Source organism: Cheilinus undulatus, linkage group 8 (assembly GCF_018320785.1).
Source record: "Cheilinus undulatus linkage group 8, ASM1832078v1, whole genome shotgun sequence".
Lineage (NCBI taxonomy): Eukaryota > Metazoa > Chordata > Actinopteri > Labriformes > Labridae > Cheilinus > Cheilinus undulatus.
In genome coordinates this window covers 53,269,620-53,287,384 of record NC_054872.1, presented here as the reverse complement: position 1 = coordinate 53,287,384, position 17,765 = coordinate 53,269,620, and the positions used below count along the sequence as shown (strand labels likewise).

The 17,765-nt window shown below is 38.9% G+C and overlaps 1 protein-coding gene across 3 annotated transcripts; it reads left to right on the top strand.

The window, feature by feature from the left end:
- Positions 1 to 3,491: 3,491 nt before the first annotated feature.
- On the top strand, positions 3,492 to 17,725 carry prune (prune exopolyphosphatase). Of its 3 annotated transcripts, none has more exons than XR_005992212.1 (10): positions 3,492 to 3,661; positions 7,850 to 7,957; positions 8,049 to 8,251; positions 10,274 to 10,458; positions 10,542 to 10,700; positions 11,445 to 11,536; positions 11,638 to 11,796; positions 15,750 to 15,840; positions 15,917 to 16,208; positions 17,592 to 17,725. XR_005992212.1 is itself a non-coding variant. In XM_041793264.1 (9 exons), the coding sequence occupies exons 1-9, from the start codon at positions 3,623 to 3,625 to the stop codon at positions 16,147 to 16,149; spliced, it is 1,269 nt and encodes a 422-aa protein (XP_041649198.1). In that variant the 5' UTR covers positions 3,492 to 3,622; the 3' UTR covers positions 16,150 to 17,281. The 3 variants fall into 3 exon arrangements, 1 of the variants encoding a protein (XP_041649198.1); XR_005992213.1 differs by having other exon boundaries at positions 17,645 to 17,698; XM_041793264.1 differs by lacking the exon at positions 17,592 to 17,725 and having other exon boundaries at positions 15,917 to 17,281.
- Positions 17,726 to 17,765: the final 40 nt, after the last annotated feature.

Below are 17,765 nucleotides of genomic sequence, written 5' to 3'. Positions count from 1 at the left end.
ATGTTATCCTTTAAAGTCTATAAAATATTCCATCATTGCCTTTGAAGATGATGTTATCCTTTAAAGTCCATAAAACATTCCATCATTGCCTTTGAAGATGATGTTATTCTTTAAAGTCTATAAAACATGCCAACATTGCCTTGGAAGATGATGTTATCCTTTAAAGTCTATAAAACATTCCATCCTTTCATTTGAAGATGATGTTATCCTTTAAAGTCTATAAAACATTCCATCCCTGCCTTTGAAGATGTCATCATCTGTCTATAAAACATTCCATCCTTTCCTTTGAAGATGGTGTTATCCTTTAAAGTCCATAAAACATGCCAACATTGCCTTTGAAGATGTCATCATCTGTCTATAACACATTCCATCCTTTCCTTTGAAGATGATGTCATCCTCTGTCTGTAAAACAGTTTTACAATTTTTAACATGAAAGTGATGCAACAAAAGCAGTCACAATGTTGATGAAATATTTGTATTTTTGGAGTTTGCTTGTTGTTACTCAGACTTCCCTGGCCATAGAGGGTCTGACTGGATGGGACATTGTCATTTTGGATGATTGTGACAGTGCTAAAAAGGCTTTCAGTATTTTATGTACTGTTATAAACACTATGAATGTGGCCCTACTGGATGATATGAAATCCCTACTGTGTTAGACCCTTAATATCGGCCCCTAGAGGGCAACCATTAGAGCACTGATCATCAACTGGTGGCCTGAGGGCCAAATCAGGCCTCCCCAAAGCTTCCTGTCTGGCCCCTTGAAGATCATCAAATTCAGAAAAAATGTTGTGTTTTTGAATTTTATCTTTTAGCTTTAAATGTCTGTAGCTAGGTTATTAAATCCCCCCAAAACAATAAGTATTTAAATAGTTGTAGAATGACAACATTTTTCTTGTCAGCCATCATTAGTCTTTTTTTTTTAATTGTTTAGGACTGGCAGAAATGTTGCAAAAATGAAAAAAAAATTCAAGAATAGCACAAGGGGACAAAAATTTGCCTGAAAATTGGAGAAGAGGTTAAAATGGGGAAAAATTTGTAAAAGAGGAAAAAAAGGTGCATAAAGCATCGAAAAATGGGTAAAAGTGGCAAAAAGGGTGCAAAAAATGGATTAAAAAGTGGCAACAAATAGATAAAATAGAGTGGCACAAATGGGATAAAAATGGTTTAAAGGGACTACAGAATTGAAAAAATTGAGTTAAAGAGGCAAAAAGAATCAAAATGGGTTAAAAGTTGCAAAAACATAGCACAAATAGCCCAGCAAAGTAGTGGAAAGGGTTAAAGAGTGGCACACAGGGGGAATAATAGGCAGATGAGTTGCAAAAAGGGTGGTAAAATGGGTGAAAAGTGGCAAAAATTGGTTGAGGGGCCAAAAATGCTGCAGAAATGGCAGAATGAAGTATCGAAAAGGGGTTAAAAAAAAGTTCCAAAAATGAGTTAATGGTACTAAATCACAAGTGGGGAGCGCCCATTCTCTGGGATTTTCAGGGGCACAGCTAATTCTGTGGTCAGGCCTGCTGCTTTATAGATAATAGGGATAGAGCTCACTGGTAATGACTAAAATGTCCTGTGTTTTGAAAGAAAATAAAAATACTAATTCAGAAATATGTTCATCAGACCGAAATATTTATTTCATTTTTGCCTATTTGAAAGGCCGGCCCCCAGAGTCTCTTCTGGATTAAAGCTGGCCCTTGTGAAAATGTACTTGATGACCCCTGCTTTAGAGGGGAGGAACCCTCTCTTAACTGGTGTTAATCCCTGGACAAGAATCCTTGTATACTCCAGATCAGTGGTTGTTAACCTCTTGATGTCAGACCCCTAACCAACCACTGAAATGTTCACTGACAATCTGAATTCCGCCACACAGACAGTATATGGAGAACCCAACCACTTTGTAGTCTCCATATACCTGCCTTTGAATGAAGAGTATACCCAGTAAGGAATATATAATATATGCCTACTTCCCCTCATAAACAGCCCCTTTAACAGTGCTACAGTGTCTCTAGTTGATGTACAGTTGCAGTACTAATGTTTAGTTGTGTAACTACTGGACACACCAAGAACAACTGCACCGGTTACATAAAAACTACATTACCCAGAGTTCAATAGCTGGTTGAGGTCTCTGTTGCCTTCAGGGGTAGTCGGATATAAAGGGCATTGTCCAAACAACGTAGCTTTTTTACTCCGTCCATCAAAGATAAAATAAAGTAGGACGCTTATTGGGTGAACAAAATTAGAAAAAGGGGTATTCTGTTAAATTTAAAACATAAATTATAATTATTGTTGTTGTGTTGTTTTGTTATTAATATTTTACCTGTGACAGTATCTGAGAGTACGATACAAGTGATACTAAGGACCATCATTACAATACAAGGTCAGCCAGTAACCTCCATCCTTCCCTTTTTTAGGACAACTTTTCCCAATTTTCCATCCGATTTCAGGGAGCTCATTGTTGGAACAACTTACCGACTCATATTAGAAACTGCAGCAACTTAAATTCATTCAAGAAACTAACTAAATGTTTTTTTGTTGTTGGACCAATTAAGCACAACAAACTCTAAGAAATTATTCTGACATTACAGTCTAACTTCTATTTGTGTTTTCTCTGCCAGAATATTGTTCTTTATATTTTGTTTTAACATATTTTGAATTGCATTGTATCAATTTATACTATTTGATGTTCATTTGAATGTTTAATTTTTCACTTAGGAAGGCCACTCGACAAGCCCACTTGGGTTTCTTTGGCTTCTCCTGCACATCTACTCATTATCTGACTTAAAAATGTATTTCTTATTTTTTTATTCTGTATTAATTCCTTTTCTCTTGCTTTCTTTGTTCAATATGTGCAATAAAGAATATAATATAATATATAATATAATATATAAGGTCTCCAACCCAAATCTCTGTTATTGGGCTTGATGGTTCCTGTTAAAATAACAGTGTATAAGGACCACTCTAAAGAAATAAGAAAAATAAATGTTAATAAAAACAAAAAACTCAAAAACTTTGAAATTATAGACTTAGATCTAGAATAAACCAAACTTTGATTATTTATGGTCTAAAAAGATGAAAATTTACGAAGAGAAAAGTAACAACGACCACGTTCATAGCATAAAAATTGGATTTTTATAAGTACATTTTCACATACAAAGAATTTGGCGTTTGGTTCACAACAGATAACATAGAGGAAGAATAAAATAGAAATATAAAATACAATATAAACATCACAAAGAGTACGTATGATATCGGTAAATGACCTCTTTGACGTAAGGGTCATTCTGTAGTAAGTTATTGGCATTTATTTATTTATTTATTTAGTTAGTTAGTTAGTTAGTTAGTTAGTTATTGATTGATTGATTGATTGATTGATCGACTGGGGTGTCCCTGATATCGGAAAATGACCGCCCCTCTGTAGAATGTTGTTGAAGCTCGTTTTTCCCACATATACAGAGTCCAGTGAACGCACACCGACCTTTTACCCGCCGTTACCGACAGTCACATGTTCGCATCAACGGACCCCAGAGTGACCGACAGCCTGCTGATCGGTGAGCCGGTGGTCCCCGATTACCGTTAACCGATCAGAGGAGCAGCTAGCGGAGAGATAGCAGCTAACGGCTAACGGAACATGGAGGAGTTTTTATCCAACTGCCACCGGGCCGTGAAGGTAACAGACACCAGCAGTCAGAGGTGCACACAGGGAAGTACACACTCACTAATGCACACTGACTCATACACACCGGCTCTCACAGCTCGGTCACGTGTGTTCAGTGTACCGATAGCGTCCGTTAGCCTGTTAGCTCAGCGTTAGCCTGTTATCTCAGTGCTAGCCTGCTAGCTCTGATAGTTTCAGCACAGACCACAATATGACATCATAATCGACCGCTGACGTCACCAACCGGTCATACCTTACTAACAGTTCAACAAAATCATCTGAACTGAAGTAGCCTCTATGTAAATGATTTAAAGTCAGTTCTTAGTAGGTTTATGTCTTTGATGGCTCTGTGTGACAACACTGATCAGTGATCCTTTCATACTGCCTCTGTCAGACTGTTGAAAAATACCCAAACACGAGTCTCAGTCCACACCCAGAGGGGGGATACAGTAGTGAGTAAAAAAATACACGAATCAGATGTAAGTTAATGCTTGAAGATGGTTTTCAACTCAGTCAGAAGGTTATAAACTCACATAGTTGTCAACTCCTTCACATGGTTGTCAACTCCTTCACATGGTTGTCAACTCCTTCACATGGTTGTCAACTCCTTCACATGGTTGTCAACTTCTTAAAATGGTTGTCAACTCCTTCAAATGGTTGTCAACTCCTTCACATGGTTGTCAACTTCTTAAAATGGTTGTCAACTTTGTCACATGGTTGTCAACTCCTTCACATGGTTGTCAACTCCTTCACATGGTTGTCAACTCCTTCAAATGGTTGTCAACTCCTTCACATGGTTGTCAACTCCTTCACATGGTTGTCAACTTCTTAAAATGGTTGTGAACTCCTTCACATGGTTGTCAACTCCTTCACATGGTTGTCAACTTCTTAAAATGGTTGTCAACTCCTTCACATGGTTGTCAACTCCTTCAAATGGTTGTCAACTCCTTCACATGGTTGTCAACTCCTTCAAATGGTTGTCAACTCCTTCACATGGTTGTCAACTCCTTCAAATGGTTGTCAACTCCTTCACATGGTTGTCAGCTCCTTCACATGGTTGTCAACTCCTTCAAATGGTTGTCAACTCCTTCACATGGTTGTCAACTCCTTCACATGGTTGTCAACTTCTTAAAATGGTTGTCAACTCCTTCACATGGTTGTCAACTCCTTCAAATGGTTGTCAACTCCTTCACATGGTTGTCAACTCCTTCAAATGGTTGTCAACTCCTTCACATGGTTGTCAACTCCTTCAAATGGTTGTCAACTCCTTCAAATGGTTGTCAACTCCTTCACATGGTTGTCAACTCCTTCAAATGGTTGTCAACTCCTTCACATGGTTGTCAACTCCTTCACATGGTTGTCAACTCCTTCAAATGGTTGTCAACTCCTTCAAATGGTTGTCAACTCCTTCACATGGTTGTCAACTCCTTCAAATGGTTGTCAACTCCTTCAAATGGTTGTCAACTCCTTCAAATGGTTGTCAACTCCTTCACATGGTTGTCAACTCCTTCAAATGGTTGTCAACTCCTTCAAATGGTTGTCAACTCCTTCACATGGTTGTCAACTCCTTCAAATGGTTGTCAACTCCTTCACATGGTTGTCAACTCCTTCACATGGTTGTCAACTCCTTCAAATGGTTGTCAACTCCTTCACATGGTTGTCAACTCCTTCAAATGGTTGTCAACTCCTTCACATGGTTGTCAACTCCTTCAAATGGTTGTCAACTCCTTCACATGGTTGTCAACTTCTACAGATGGTTGTCAACCTCTACAGATGGTTGTCAACTCCTTCAAATGGTTGTCAACTCCTTCACATGGTTGTCAACTCCTTCACATGGTTGTCAACTCCTTCATATGGTTGTCAACTCCTTCACATGGTTGTCAACTCCTTCAAATGGTTGTCAACTCCTTCACATGGTTGTCAACTCCTTCAAATGGTTGTCAACTCCTTCACATGGTTGTCCACTCCTTCAAATGGTTGTCAACTCCTTCACATGGTTGTCAACTTCTACAGATGGTTGTCAACCTCTACAGATGGTTGTCAACTCCTTCAAATGGTTGTCAACTCCTTCACATGGTTGTCAACTCCTTCAAATGGTTGTCAACTCTTTCACATGGTTGTCAACTCCTTCAAATGGTTGTCAACTCCTTCACATGGTTGTCAACTCCTTCAAATGGTTGTCAACTCCTTCACATGGTTGTCAACTTCTACAGATGGTTGTCAACCTCTACAGATGGTTGTCAACTCCTTCAAATGGTTGTCAACTCCTTCACATGGTTGTCAACTCCTTCACATGGTTGTCAACTCCTTCATATGGTTGTCAACTCCTTCACATGGTTGTCAACTCCTTCAAATGGTTGTCAACTCCTTCACATGGTTGTCAACTCCTTCAAATGGTTGTCAACTCCTTCACATGGTTGTCAACTCCTTCAAATGGTTGTCAACTCCTTCACATGGTTGTCCACTCCTTCAAATGGTTGTCAACTCCTTCACATGGTTGTCAACTTCTACAGATGGTTGTCAACCTCTACAGATGGTTGTCAACTCCTTCAAATGGTTGTCAACTCCTTCACATGGTTGTCAACTTCTTAAAATGGTTGTCAACTCCTTCACATGGTTGTCAACTTCTTCACATGGTTGTCAACTCCTTCACATGGTTGTCAACTCCTTCACATGGTTGTCAACTCCTTCAAATGGTTGTCAACTCCTTCACATGGTTGTCAACTCCTTCACATGGCTGTCAACTCCTTCAAATGGTTGTCAACTCCTTCACATGGTTGTCAACTCCTTCAAATGGTTGTCAACTCCTTCACATGGTTGTCAACTCCTTCAAATGGTTGTCAACTCCTTCACATGGTTGTCAACTCCTTCAAATGGTTGTCAACTCCTTCACATGGTTGTCAACTCCTTCAAATGGTTGTCAACTCCTTCAAATGGTTGTCAACTCCTTCAAATGGTTGTCAACTCCTTCACATGGTTGTCCACTCCTTCAAATGGTTGTCAACTCCTTCACATGGTTGTCAACTTCTACAGATGGTTGTCAACCTCTACAGATGGTTGTCAACTCCTTCAAATGGTTGTCAACTCCTTCACATGGTTGTCAACTCCTTCACATGGTTGTCAACTTCTTAAAATGGTTGTCAACTCCTTCACATGGTTGTCAACTTCTTCACATGGTTGTCAACTCCTTCACATGGTTGTCAACTCCTTCAAATGGTTGTCAACTCCTTCACATGGTTGTCAACTCCTTCAAATGGTTGTCAACTCCTTCACATGGTTGTCAACTCCTTCAAATGGTTGTCAACTCCTTCACATGGTTGTCAACTCCTTCAAATGGTTGTCAACTCCTTCACATGGTTGTCAACTTCTACAGATGGTTGTCAACTTCTACAGATGGTTGTCAACCTCTACAGATGGTTGTCAACTCCTTCAAATGGTTGTCAACTCCTTCACATGGTTGTCAACTCCTTCAAATGGTTGTCAACTCCTTCACATGGTTGTCAACTCCTTCAAATGGTTGTCAACTTCTACAGATGGTTGTCAACTCCTTCACATGGTTGTCAACTCCTTCAAAAGGTTGTCAACTTCTACAGATGGTTGTCAACTTTGTCACGTGGTTGTCAACTCTGCCAGATGGTTGTCAACTCCCCAGGACGTGATGACTTTTGTGATGAAGACCTAACAGCGCTGGAGTATGCAATGACACTTGACCTGCAGTTATTTAAAAAAGAAAAAAAAGTGTTTTTTTTTTTTTATGAGCTTAAATAACATTAATTAACATCAAATAACATTAAATAACATAAAGTAATAAGTTTTCCTGGGGATATCTGTGGTTGAATTTGTCCCTCTAAACTAGTGAAAAATAGAAAATATATTGTTTTGTCCATAAATAAGAAATAATTTTGGACCCTGGCCTTCATGAAAAAGTTAACAATCACAAAAATCAGCAGATGCAACAACAGAAGATGAAAAACATCGGTGCTGGTGTCAGCCACAGCTGCAGCAACTGATAATATTTAGGAGTGTCATAGTGAAACTTTAACGTCGCCATAGCCTGATACTCTTCATATCACATGTATGAATATAACTCTGTATGTTTTATAGTGTTTGTTTTATCATTGATCATCCAGTTAGAGAACTGGAAGTCTTCTTTTTTTAGCCTTTTCTCTTACTTCTAAATAGACCTTAAACTCTCTCCAGGGCAGCCCAGGGGAGGCGAGTTCAGGATTCCATGTGGTCCTGGGTAATGAGGCGTGTGATGTGGACTCCATGGTGTGTGCTCTGGCCTACGCCTTCTTCCTGTCCAAGGTGTGAGTCTGACCAATCAGATCAGCTGTGTGTGCTCACAGAGGAAGTGTGGGGGTCATCTCTCTCTCTCTTTCTCTCTCACTCCCCCTAGACCACCCACAGTCCGATGCTCACTCTCCCTCTGATGAACGTGCGTCAGGCCGACTTCGTGCTGCGGTCAGATAATATTTTCCTGCTGCGTCAGCTCGCTCTCTCACCCGAACACTTACTGTTCAGAGATCAGGTTGACCTGAGAGCGCTGCATCGATCCGGACACCTCAGACTGACGCTGGTCGACCATAATGTCCTGCCCAGGTAAACACGCCCACCCCATAGCCATCTGATAGACCCATATAGTCACGCCTACTGACAAGTAGTCACATGTATGTTAAGATAGCCCAGCTGTAAGTTCAGCTCCATGTACTCTGGCAGCCCCAGGTTTAAGTCCGGACTCTAGCTCCTTTCCCACAATCCCACTCTTTCAGCCTTGATTCTATCTCTATCCACTGTCCTGTCTCCGCCAGTAAAGACATAAAAATCAGAAAACATCAATCCTTAAAAAGATAAATATAATGACCTTGATCTCTGAATTTTGGCTCTGATCTCTGAATTCGGACTTTGATCTCAGAAATCTCACTTGGATCTTTGAATTCAGATGTTGATCTGTGGATTCTGACTTAGATCATATGATTCTGACTTTGATTTATGAATTCCGATTATGATAAGACATCGACTGCTTTTACATGGACCTGAGTATCCCGGTTATAAGTCATATCCCAGTTTTTATCATATTCGGGATACTGTGTTTACAAGTGCACAGAGAAACCCGGTTATTCATATCCCTGTATACATGAGAGAAAGTAGTATCCCGGTTTCTGATCACTGAATCATAGCTGCACAGATAGTTGATGTTATTTTACAACACCAGAAAGTTAGAAATTTTAGAAAAATTAGATCACTGTTATTTTGGGTTTAAAACAGTTAAATGCCAGCATTACACAGCAAAAAATGGTACCCACCTCGTTCCAACAAGGGGAGAAAACAAAACTAATCTTGTTTATACAACGCTTGCTTATAATGCATCTGCAGAAAAAAGAGACTGAGAGGATGGTAAGGAATGAAAGGGGGATCTCAAATGACTAACCTTATTATAACTTCATATTTAAAATTTTTATGACTTAATAGGTGATTCTTATTAGGCGATTATTATTATTATCATTATAATTATTATTAAACGTGACGAAAGTTTGGCAGAGACGCCAAGAAATAGCGAAGCATCTTGCAGTCGACTGACTTCACTAAATAGCTTTCCTGGAAACGACTTCAAAATAAAAGTCTGTGAAAACGGGGCCAGCTCAAAGTGGGTCTTTGAAAGGCTATGTTTTTATTTTGAAAAACACATCGTAAAAGTCATCATTTCTAAATGTCAAGACTGGAAGGAGTTGACAGGCTGTGCAGGTCGCTTACCGAGTGCTGTCTTTCCATCTTCAGCTGACAGAGCTCTAACTCATGGTGTAAGCGGTCATTCTCAGTAAACTATGCTCATGTTTCATTCATGGCTGAAAATTTAAACTGTTCAGTTCACGTTTTATCTAAATATCAGAGCGTTTTGACTGCCGTCAGATCACAGACTGATCCTCTGCAGACACAGCCGCTAAACTGTCACTCTCTCCGGGCAGAGATCAGATGATCCTCCACCGCCCAGACAGACGCAGTATTTACAGTAACTTATATTATAAGTTATATTAAGTTGAATCAAAGTTGCGCCTGCGCACGTAAGTCTACAGCAGCCAGAAAACGGGATGCTGCGTATACATGGCACAGTATCCCGTTTTCTCCAGGTAGCAAAAACGGGTCTCTCAAAAACGAGATACTGTAATATCCTGGTTTCTGCAGGTGTATACATGAACAAAGAGAAAACGGGATACTCAGAAAACAGGATACTCAAGTCCATGTAGACACAGTCACTGATATCTGAATTTTGACTTTTATCCCCAAACTCTGACTTTGATCTCAGGAGTCTTACTTTGATCCCTAAATTCTGACTTTGATCTCTGAATTCTGACTTTAACCTCCGAATTCTGACTTTGATCTCTGAATTCTGACTTTGATCTCTGAATTCTGACTTTGATCTCAGAATTCTGACTTTGATCTCAGAATTCTGACTTTGATCTCAGAATTCTGACTTTGATCTCCGAATTCTGACTTTGATCTCCGAATTCTGACTTTGATCTTCCACCTTTATAGAAGCTTAAACTTCCATTTTGACAGTTAAGAATTTCATTTTAACCCCTGACCCCTGCCCAGACTCTTCATTGTTTTCTTTTTTGCCTGTAGTTCAGACAGCGACCTGGAGGGGGCAGTGGTGGAAGTGATCGACCATCACCTTCTGGAGAGAGAGCCCTCCTCTTCCTGTCCTGTTACTGTGGAGACAGTGGGATCCTGTGCTACCTTGGTAACCGAACGCATCATCCAGAAAGCTCCAGAAATCCTGGACCAGCAGCTGGCCCAACTGCTCTACGGTAACACGCACGGCAAATGCCATGCTCCTGATATCATAACTTCCTGTTCTGATGTTTGGTGGGGTGTTTTTTTGTCTATGTAGCGGCCATGGTGCTGGACTGCGTGAACATGGCGCCCTCTGCAGGTAAAGTTACACCCAAAGACAGTCAGGTTGCTGCGTCACTGGAGAGTCGATTCCCCACTCTGCCACCGCGTGGCGCTCTGTTCAACACACTGCAAAGTGCCAAGTTTGACGTCTCAGGTATGGCTGAGTTTACATGACAGCCTGTAAATGCAGTATTAGCTGTACTGGGGTGTACTTATTGTATGATTTTTACAGTATTGTGTATATACACTCATATAAGTATTTTGTTGTATTCTAGCAGTTTTGTTGTGTTTTTATCTTTTACAATGTAATATTATATGTTTCAGTTATTATTTTCTGCATTGTAGTGTCAAATTGTGAATGTTTTGCCATGTTCTGTAATATTTATGCAATGAAATACCATTGTGTATTTTTTTCAAGTTGTAGTTCATATTTATTGCAGTATTATATTAGTTTTTTACACTATTACACCATTTTTACCACGGTATTTTATGAATGTTCAATCAATTTAATGCAGATTTGTTTTTCAGATTTATTGCAGTATTTTTTACAGTTTTATGTTGTATTTGTAGTGTATTTTTGCAATATAATGCAGTTTATTGCAGTATTTTTTTGCAGTGTTATGTCATATAAATTGCAGTATTTTTTAATTTTTATTGCAGTTTTTTTGCATTATGATGTTATTTTAATGCAGTATTTTCTCCACTATTATGCCAAATTTATTGCAGTGTTTTTTCCCTAGTATTTTGTTGTATTTATCAGAGTATGTTATTCAGTATTGTTTTGTTTCTATTGCAGTATTTCTCAAAGTATAATGTATATATGGCAATATTTTTTGCAGTATTACATTGTATTTCCAATGGTCTTTTTACAGTATTTACTGCTATATTGTCCTGTCAGGTCTGACCACGGAGCAGATGTTGCTGAAGGACATGAAGGCAGTCTCTGAAGGATTAAACCTCGCCATCTCTGTTCTCTACATCACGCTGGAGGTCATACATTACTACACACAGTACTCCACACATTACTACACCCTGTACCCGGCAGTTTTAATGATAAACGGAGAGCTGACAGCTGTTTATATGTGTTTCAGGACTTCCTGCAGAGAGCAGGGCTGGAGACAGAGCTCTCAGATTTCTGTCTGAAGTTTGGCTTCGACCTGCTGCTGATGATGACCATCTCCTTCAATGAGAACAAAGAGCCAATCAGAGAGCTTGCTGTGTTCAGCCACAGTAACAGCTGCAGACAGCAGGTACACACACACACACACGGTCAGGATAGATGACGTGACAGAACACACCGACAGGTAGATCAGCCATACATAACTCTAAATCAGCCAGGTGTCACATAATGATGTCATGGTGTAACACCTGAACAGCCTTCAGCGTGAGCCCCACAACAAGTTTCACCAACTTCTACAAAATATGCTAAATGTGGACTTCTATTTAACAAACATTGAGGGAAGAAAGTCCACAAAATTCCCAGCTTTAAGATGTCATCATTCTTGAAAGTTAATAAAACATTCCAGCCTTGTCTATGAAAGGCATAATCTTTTAGAACCTGTTAAATATTTTATCCTTGTCCTTTGAAACATGATGATCTCTTTTAAATCCTATGAAACATTCCTTCCTTACCTTTAAAACATACTGTTATCTTTTAAATCCTGTGAAACATTCCATCCTTGCCTTTAAGACATTATTTTATCCTTTGAAACATGATGGTATCATTTAAATCCTGTGAAACATTCCATTCTTGCCTTTAAAACATAATGTTATCCTTTTAATTCTGTGAAACATTACATCCTTGCCCTTTGAAACATGATGCTATCCTTTAAATCCTGTGAAACATTCCATCCTTGCCATTTGAAACATGATGCTATCCTTTAAATCCTATGAAACATTCCATCCTTGCCTTGACACATGATGTTATCCTTTAAATCCTATAAAACATTTGATCCCCTTTTTTGCAACATGAAGGCATCATTTGAATCCTATGAAACATTCCATTATTGCCTTGGAAAAATAATTGTATCATTTGAATCCTATGAAACATTCCATTCTTGCCTTTAAGACATTATTTTATCCTTTGAAACGTGATGGTATCATTTAAATCCTGTGAAACATTCCATCCTTGCCTTTAAAACATAATGTTATCCTTTAAATCCTGTGACACATTGCCTCCTTGCCCTTGAAACATGATGTTATTTTTAAATCCTGTGAAACATTCCATCCTTAACATTTGAAACATGATGCTATCCTTTTAATCCTATGAAACATTCCGAACTTCCCTTTGAAACATGATGTCATCCTTAAAATCCTATGAAACATTCCATCCTTGCCCTTTGAAACATGATGCTATCCTTTAAATCCTATGAAACATTCCATCCTTTCCTTGAAACATGATTTTATCCTTTAAATCCTATGAAACATTCAATCCCCTTTTTTTGCAACATGAAGGTACTCTTTAAATCCTATGAAACATTCCATCCTTGCCATTGAAACATGTTATCCTTTAATCCTATTAAACATTCCATTATTGCCTTTGAAAAATAATGGTATCATTTAAATCCTATGAAACATTCCATTCTTGCCTTTAAGACACTCTTTTATCATTTGAAATGTGATGGTATCATTTAAATCCTGTGAAACATTCCATCCTTGCCTTTAAAACATAATGTTATCCTTTTAATTCTGTGACACATTGCCTCCTTGCCCTTGAAACATGTTGTTATTTTTTAAATCCTGTGAAACATTCCATCCTTGCCATTTGAAACATGATGCTATCCTTTAAATCCTATGAAACATTCCAAACTTCCCTTTTTGCAACATGAAGGTACTCTTTAAATCCTATGAAACATTCCATCCTTGCCATTGAAACATGTTATCCTTTAATCCTATGAAACATTCCATCCATGCCTTTGAAAGATGATGGTATCATTTAAATCCTATGAAACATTTCATTCTTGCCTTTAAGACACTATTTTATCATTTGAAATGTGATGGTATCATTTAAATGCTATGAAACATTCCATCCTTGCCTTTAAAACATGATTTTATTAGGGCTGCAATGATTCGTCGACATAATCGTTTGTGTCGACCATAAAAATTTGTTGACGTCGGAATTCAAGTGTCAACGCGTCGTATTATTGTTTTTTATATTGGTAAAATCTAGTACCGGCCGGTAAGGACTCATCTGTACTTGCAGTTCACTACAGAAAGTGGTGGGGGCAGTATCTCTCCCACTGTTTACATTATTCACAGAAACTGAGAAGAAGAAGTTGAGCATGGCGGAAAGCATGGAGTGCACACCAAAAGGCCAACCCAGAGCTTCTAAACTTTGGGAACATTTGACAGAAAAGAAATTGGCAAATCAAGTCAACTGCAAACTGTGTCAAGTCAAACTCTCGTACCATGGCAGCACTACGGCAAGGCACGAACACCTGAAAAAGTAAACACACTGTAGCTGCCGCGTCTTCAAATACTGCAAGTGGGCAAGTTTGCAAGTTGCATGAATATCTTTAAGATCTTTTGCATTTAGTTACTGAGCCCTTTGTGCTTAAGGCACGAGGATTAATTCCAGTAGCCTACTTATAATGTTGGTGCCGTACGTTAATCAGTCGGAAAACAATCTTTGATATTTGTTAGGGTAATGTTTTTTTTTTCAGTAACGCTATTTAGTGTGCAGTTTACTGTAGTTATCAGTTCAGTACTTTTATATTACAGTAAAAACAAACCTTGACGATGTAGCAACTTGACATGTCATGTCAATGTGCTAAACCATTAAGTTTTCACAGGTGTGCATGCATAAGAAGGCAAGGTAAAACGGGGATCCAAAATAGTATGCCAAATAGCCACGATTAGTCGACCAATCATAAAAATAATCGTCAGATTAGTCGGCGTAAAAAATGATCATTTGTTGCAGCCCTAGATGTTATCCTTAAAGTCCCATGACACATTCCCTTCTTGCCCTTGAAACATGATTGTATCCTTTAAATCCTGTAAAACATTCCATCCTTGCCTTTGAAACATGATTGTATCCTTTAATCCTGTAAAACATTCCATCCCTGCCTTTGAAACATGAGGTCATCCTTTAAATCCTGTGAAACATTCCACCCTTGCCCTTTTGAAACATGATGCTACCCTTTAAATCCTATCAAACATTCCATCCTTCCTTTGAAACATGTTTTCCTTGCCTTTGGAACACGATTGTTTCCTTTAAATCCTATGAAACATACCATTCTCTTTTAAAACATGGTGCTGTCCTTTAAATTCTATGAAACATTCCATCCTTGCCTTTGAAACATGATGTTATCCTTTAATCCTATGAAACACTCCATCCTTGCCTTTGAAACATGATGTTATCCTTTAAATCCTGTAAAACATTCCATCCTTGCCTTTGAAACATGATTGTATCCTTTAAATCCTATGAAACATTCCCTTCTTGCCCTTGAAACATGATTGTATCCTTTAAATCCTGTAAAACATTCCATCCTTGCCTTTGAAACATGATTGTATCCTTTAAATCCTATGAAATATTCCCTTCTTGCCCTTGAAACATGATTGGATCCTTTAAATCCTGTAAAACATTCCATCCTTGCCTTTGAAACATGATTGTATCCTTTAAATCCTGTAAAACATTCCATCCCTGCCTTTGAAACATGATTGTGTCCTTTAAATCCTATGAAACATTCCATCCTTGCCTTTGAAACATGATTGTATCCTTTAAATCCTGTAAAACATTCCATCCTTGCCTTTGAAACATGATGTTATCCTTTAAATCCTGTAAAACATTCCATCCTTGCCTTTGAAACATGATTGTGTCCTTTAAATCCTATGAAACATTCCATCCTTGCCTTTGAAACATGATTGTATCCTTTAAATCCTGTAAAACATTCCATCCTTGCCTTTGAAACATGATGCTATCCTTTAAATCCTGTAAAACATTCCATCCTTGCCTTTGAAACATGATGCTATCCTTTAAATCCTATGAAACATTCCATCCTTATTCAAATCGACATCAGAGGGGCACCTGGACTTGATTGAGGTCTTAGAGGAGGTTTCACCTTTCCTCTCAAAGCCTTTTGGAGGAGAGGTGAAACTGGGCCCATTATCACAGTTATCTCTAGACCCATGCGGATGGTGCTTTTGCCTGTTTTTTAATGGTTTTTCTATTCACCATGACCACTCAGATTTCCTTTCTCTACAGGTGAGCCTCCATCTGGAGCAGGCGCGTAATCCCGCCCTCAACCTTTGTCCAATCAGCAGCCCCCATCCTCACATCACAGCCTACCAGCAGGGTAAGCTCTGACCTCTTCAGTGTCTCCTGGTTTAAAGAATAAATGTCAGCTTAAAGTTTTTTTTTTTTTTTTAAAGGAAACTCTCTGGCATCTCGGAAGAAGCTCCTCCCCATTGTCAAAGACTTCTTGAAGGGGCGGGACGGAGACGGTCGTCTAGGAGATGTTGATGAGGAGGAGGAGTCTGGGGTCCCACCGACCCCCATGAACAGTCTGGTGGAGGGCTGTCCGCTGGATGACGGCCTGCCGCACATCAGCGCCCACGACCTCGAGGAGAAGTTCAACAAGATGGCCGCCGGAGGCGCTCACTGACCTCTGACCGGCCAGCCGTCTATCATCGGGACGCTCTGAGCACGCTCAGTCTGTTGAAGGTACCGCAGTCTGATGATGTCACAGCTGGAGTCATCAAGGCTCTAATGATGTCACTTCCTACTGTGAAAAAGCCTTTAATTACAAAGATAATCAAATAACATCATCAGCTGGAGGTCAGCCCTTCAAAATAAAAGTCTGGTTGTTCACCAGTGAGCGGACTCTTAAACCAAAACAAGACAATCCAAACGCCCTCAGTGTTCTGTTACCGCCACATGGGGGCGCCACAGTCTGCAGCTAAGGCTGGCTGCACATGAGACCATGTATAAATCTGAAATTGGTTAAAAATTCTGGTAGACCACCAACAAAAGAGTCAGGGTCTTTAACAGCTAACGGATTTTTAATTTGATGTGAGAAATCCAAAATCAAGAAAGGAGCTGCTTCCTAACTTCTGTTTAAAATAAAACATGGATAAACTTTCCTTGTCTCTTACAGCCAGTTTAGATTAAACTGAGTCCAAAAATGAAAACAAAACCTTTTTTTTTTTTTTTAAAGCTTTCAAATAAAGAAAAGAAAAACAGTTCACTTATTGCTTTTATTTTCAAGATCAAAATAAAGAGGATCAAAGAATGGAACACAGGTGATGTAACATTCTTTTTTTCAACACCTGCTCCAAGTCACTTTGATAGGAAAAAAAAGAATGTTACCTCACCAGCGTCCTGTCTATGATCTTTCCATTTTATCCTGATCATAAAAACAAAGAGATGAACAAGCACATTTTTTATTTATTCATTTCTTTTAGGGGAAAAAGGAAAAACTGAAACATCAAAGAAGAAAAACAAAATAAAAAAGTATATATTTTTTTATCTTCTGAATGGTGGCTTGGGTCCATAATCAGACTTTAGATGGTCGAGTGTGTAGCCAGCCTAACGAAAATGTTCAGTATTAATTATTTTATTGTATTTAGATTTTTTTTTAAATAGACCAGGTACAAGTGTTGGCTCAGAGTTAGCTTTAAAGCTAATTAGCATTAGCAACTCTCCCAGCAGGAGGAGTGAAAGAAAAGTGTAAATCAGTTGTTTGGTCTTTGAAGCCTCAGAAATGGAAAAAAATGGAATTAAACAGTCTAAAAACCTGTGGTTTGCTGTGAACATTAACATAAATGTTTATTAAAGATGGAAATGATTGGCAGATAAGAGTCACACCTAAGAATCTGAAACTGTCAACAAAGGAATTAATCACACGTTATTTTATGTAAATTTGAAGACTTGGGATCATCTTCCTTCTGCCAAACTTTTACATTAAAGTATAAGGATAATATAGAACCTGCTGAAGCTATATGGTCCTACGGCTGCCATTTTGGAGAGGGATAGCTGCGACTTAGTCTGATTTCTAGCTTTTACCCCTACCCCTTGATTCCAGTGCCTCCTCACTTTTTTAAACAGAGTTACAACCTTCCACTATGAAAGGAGACGACCCTTTCCTTATTCGTCATCAGACAGAGTTGCCAACCACCAGACAGAGTTGCCAACCACCAGACAGAGTTGCCAACCACCAGACAGAGTTGCCAACCACCAGACAGAGTTGCCAACCACCAGACAGAGTTGCCAACCACCAGA

Coding starts and splice junctions, on each gene's coding strand:
- prune (XM_041793264.1), top strand. CDS start 3,623: ATGGAGGAGTTTTTATCCAACTGCCACCGGGCCGTGAAG. Junction 7,958..8,048: donor ACGCCTTCTTCCTGTCCAAG/GTGTGAGTCTGA, acceptor CACTCCCCCTAG/ACCACCCACAGTCCGATGCT. Junction 15,841..15,916: donor CATCACAGCCTACCAGCAGG/GTAAGCTCTGAC, acceptor TTTTTTTTAAAG/GAAACTCTCTGGCATCTCGG.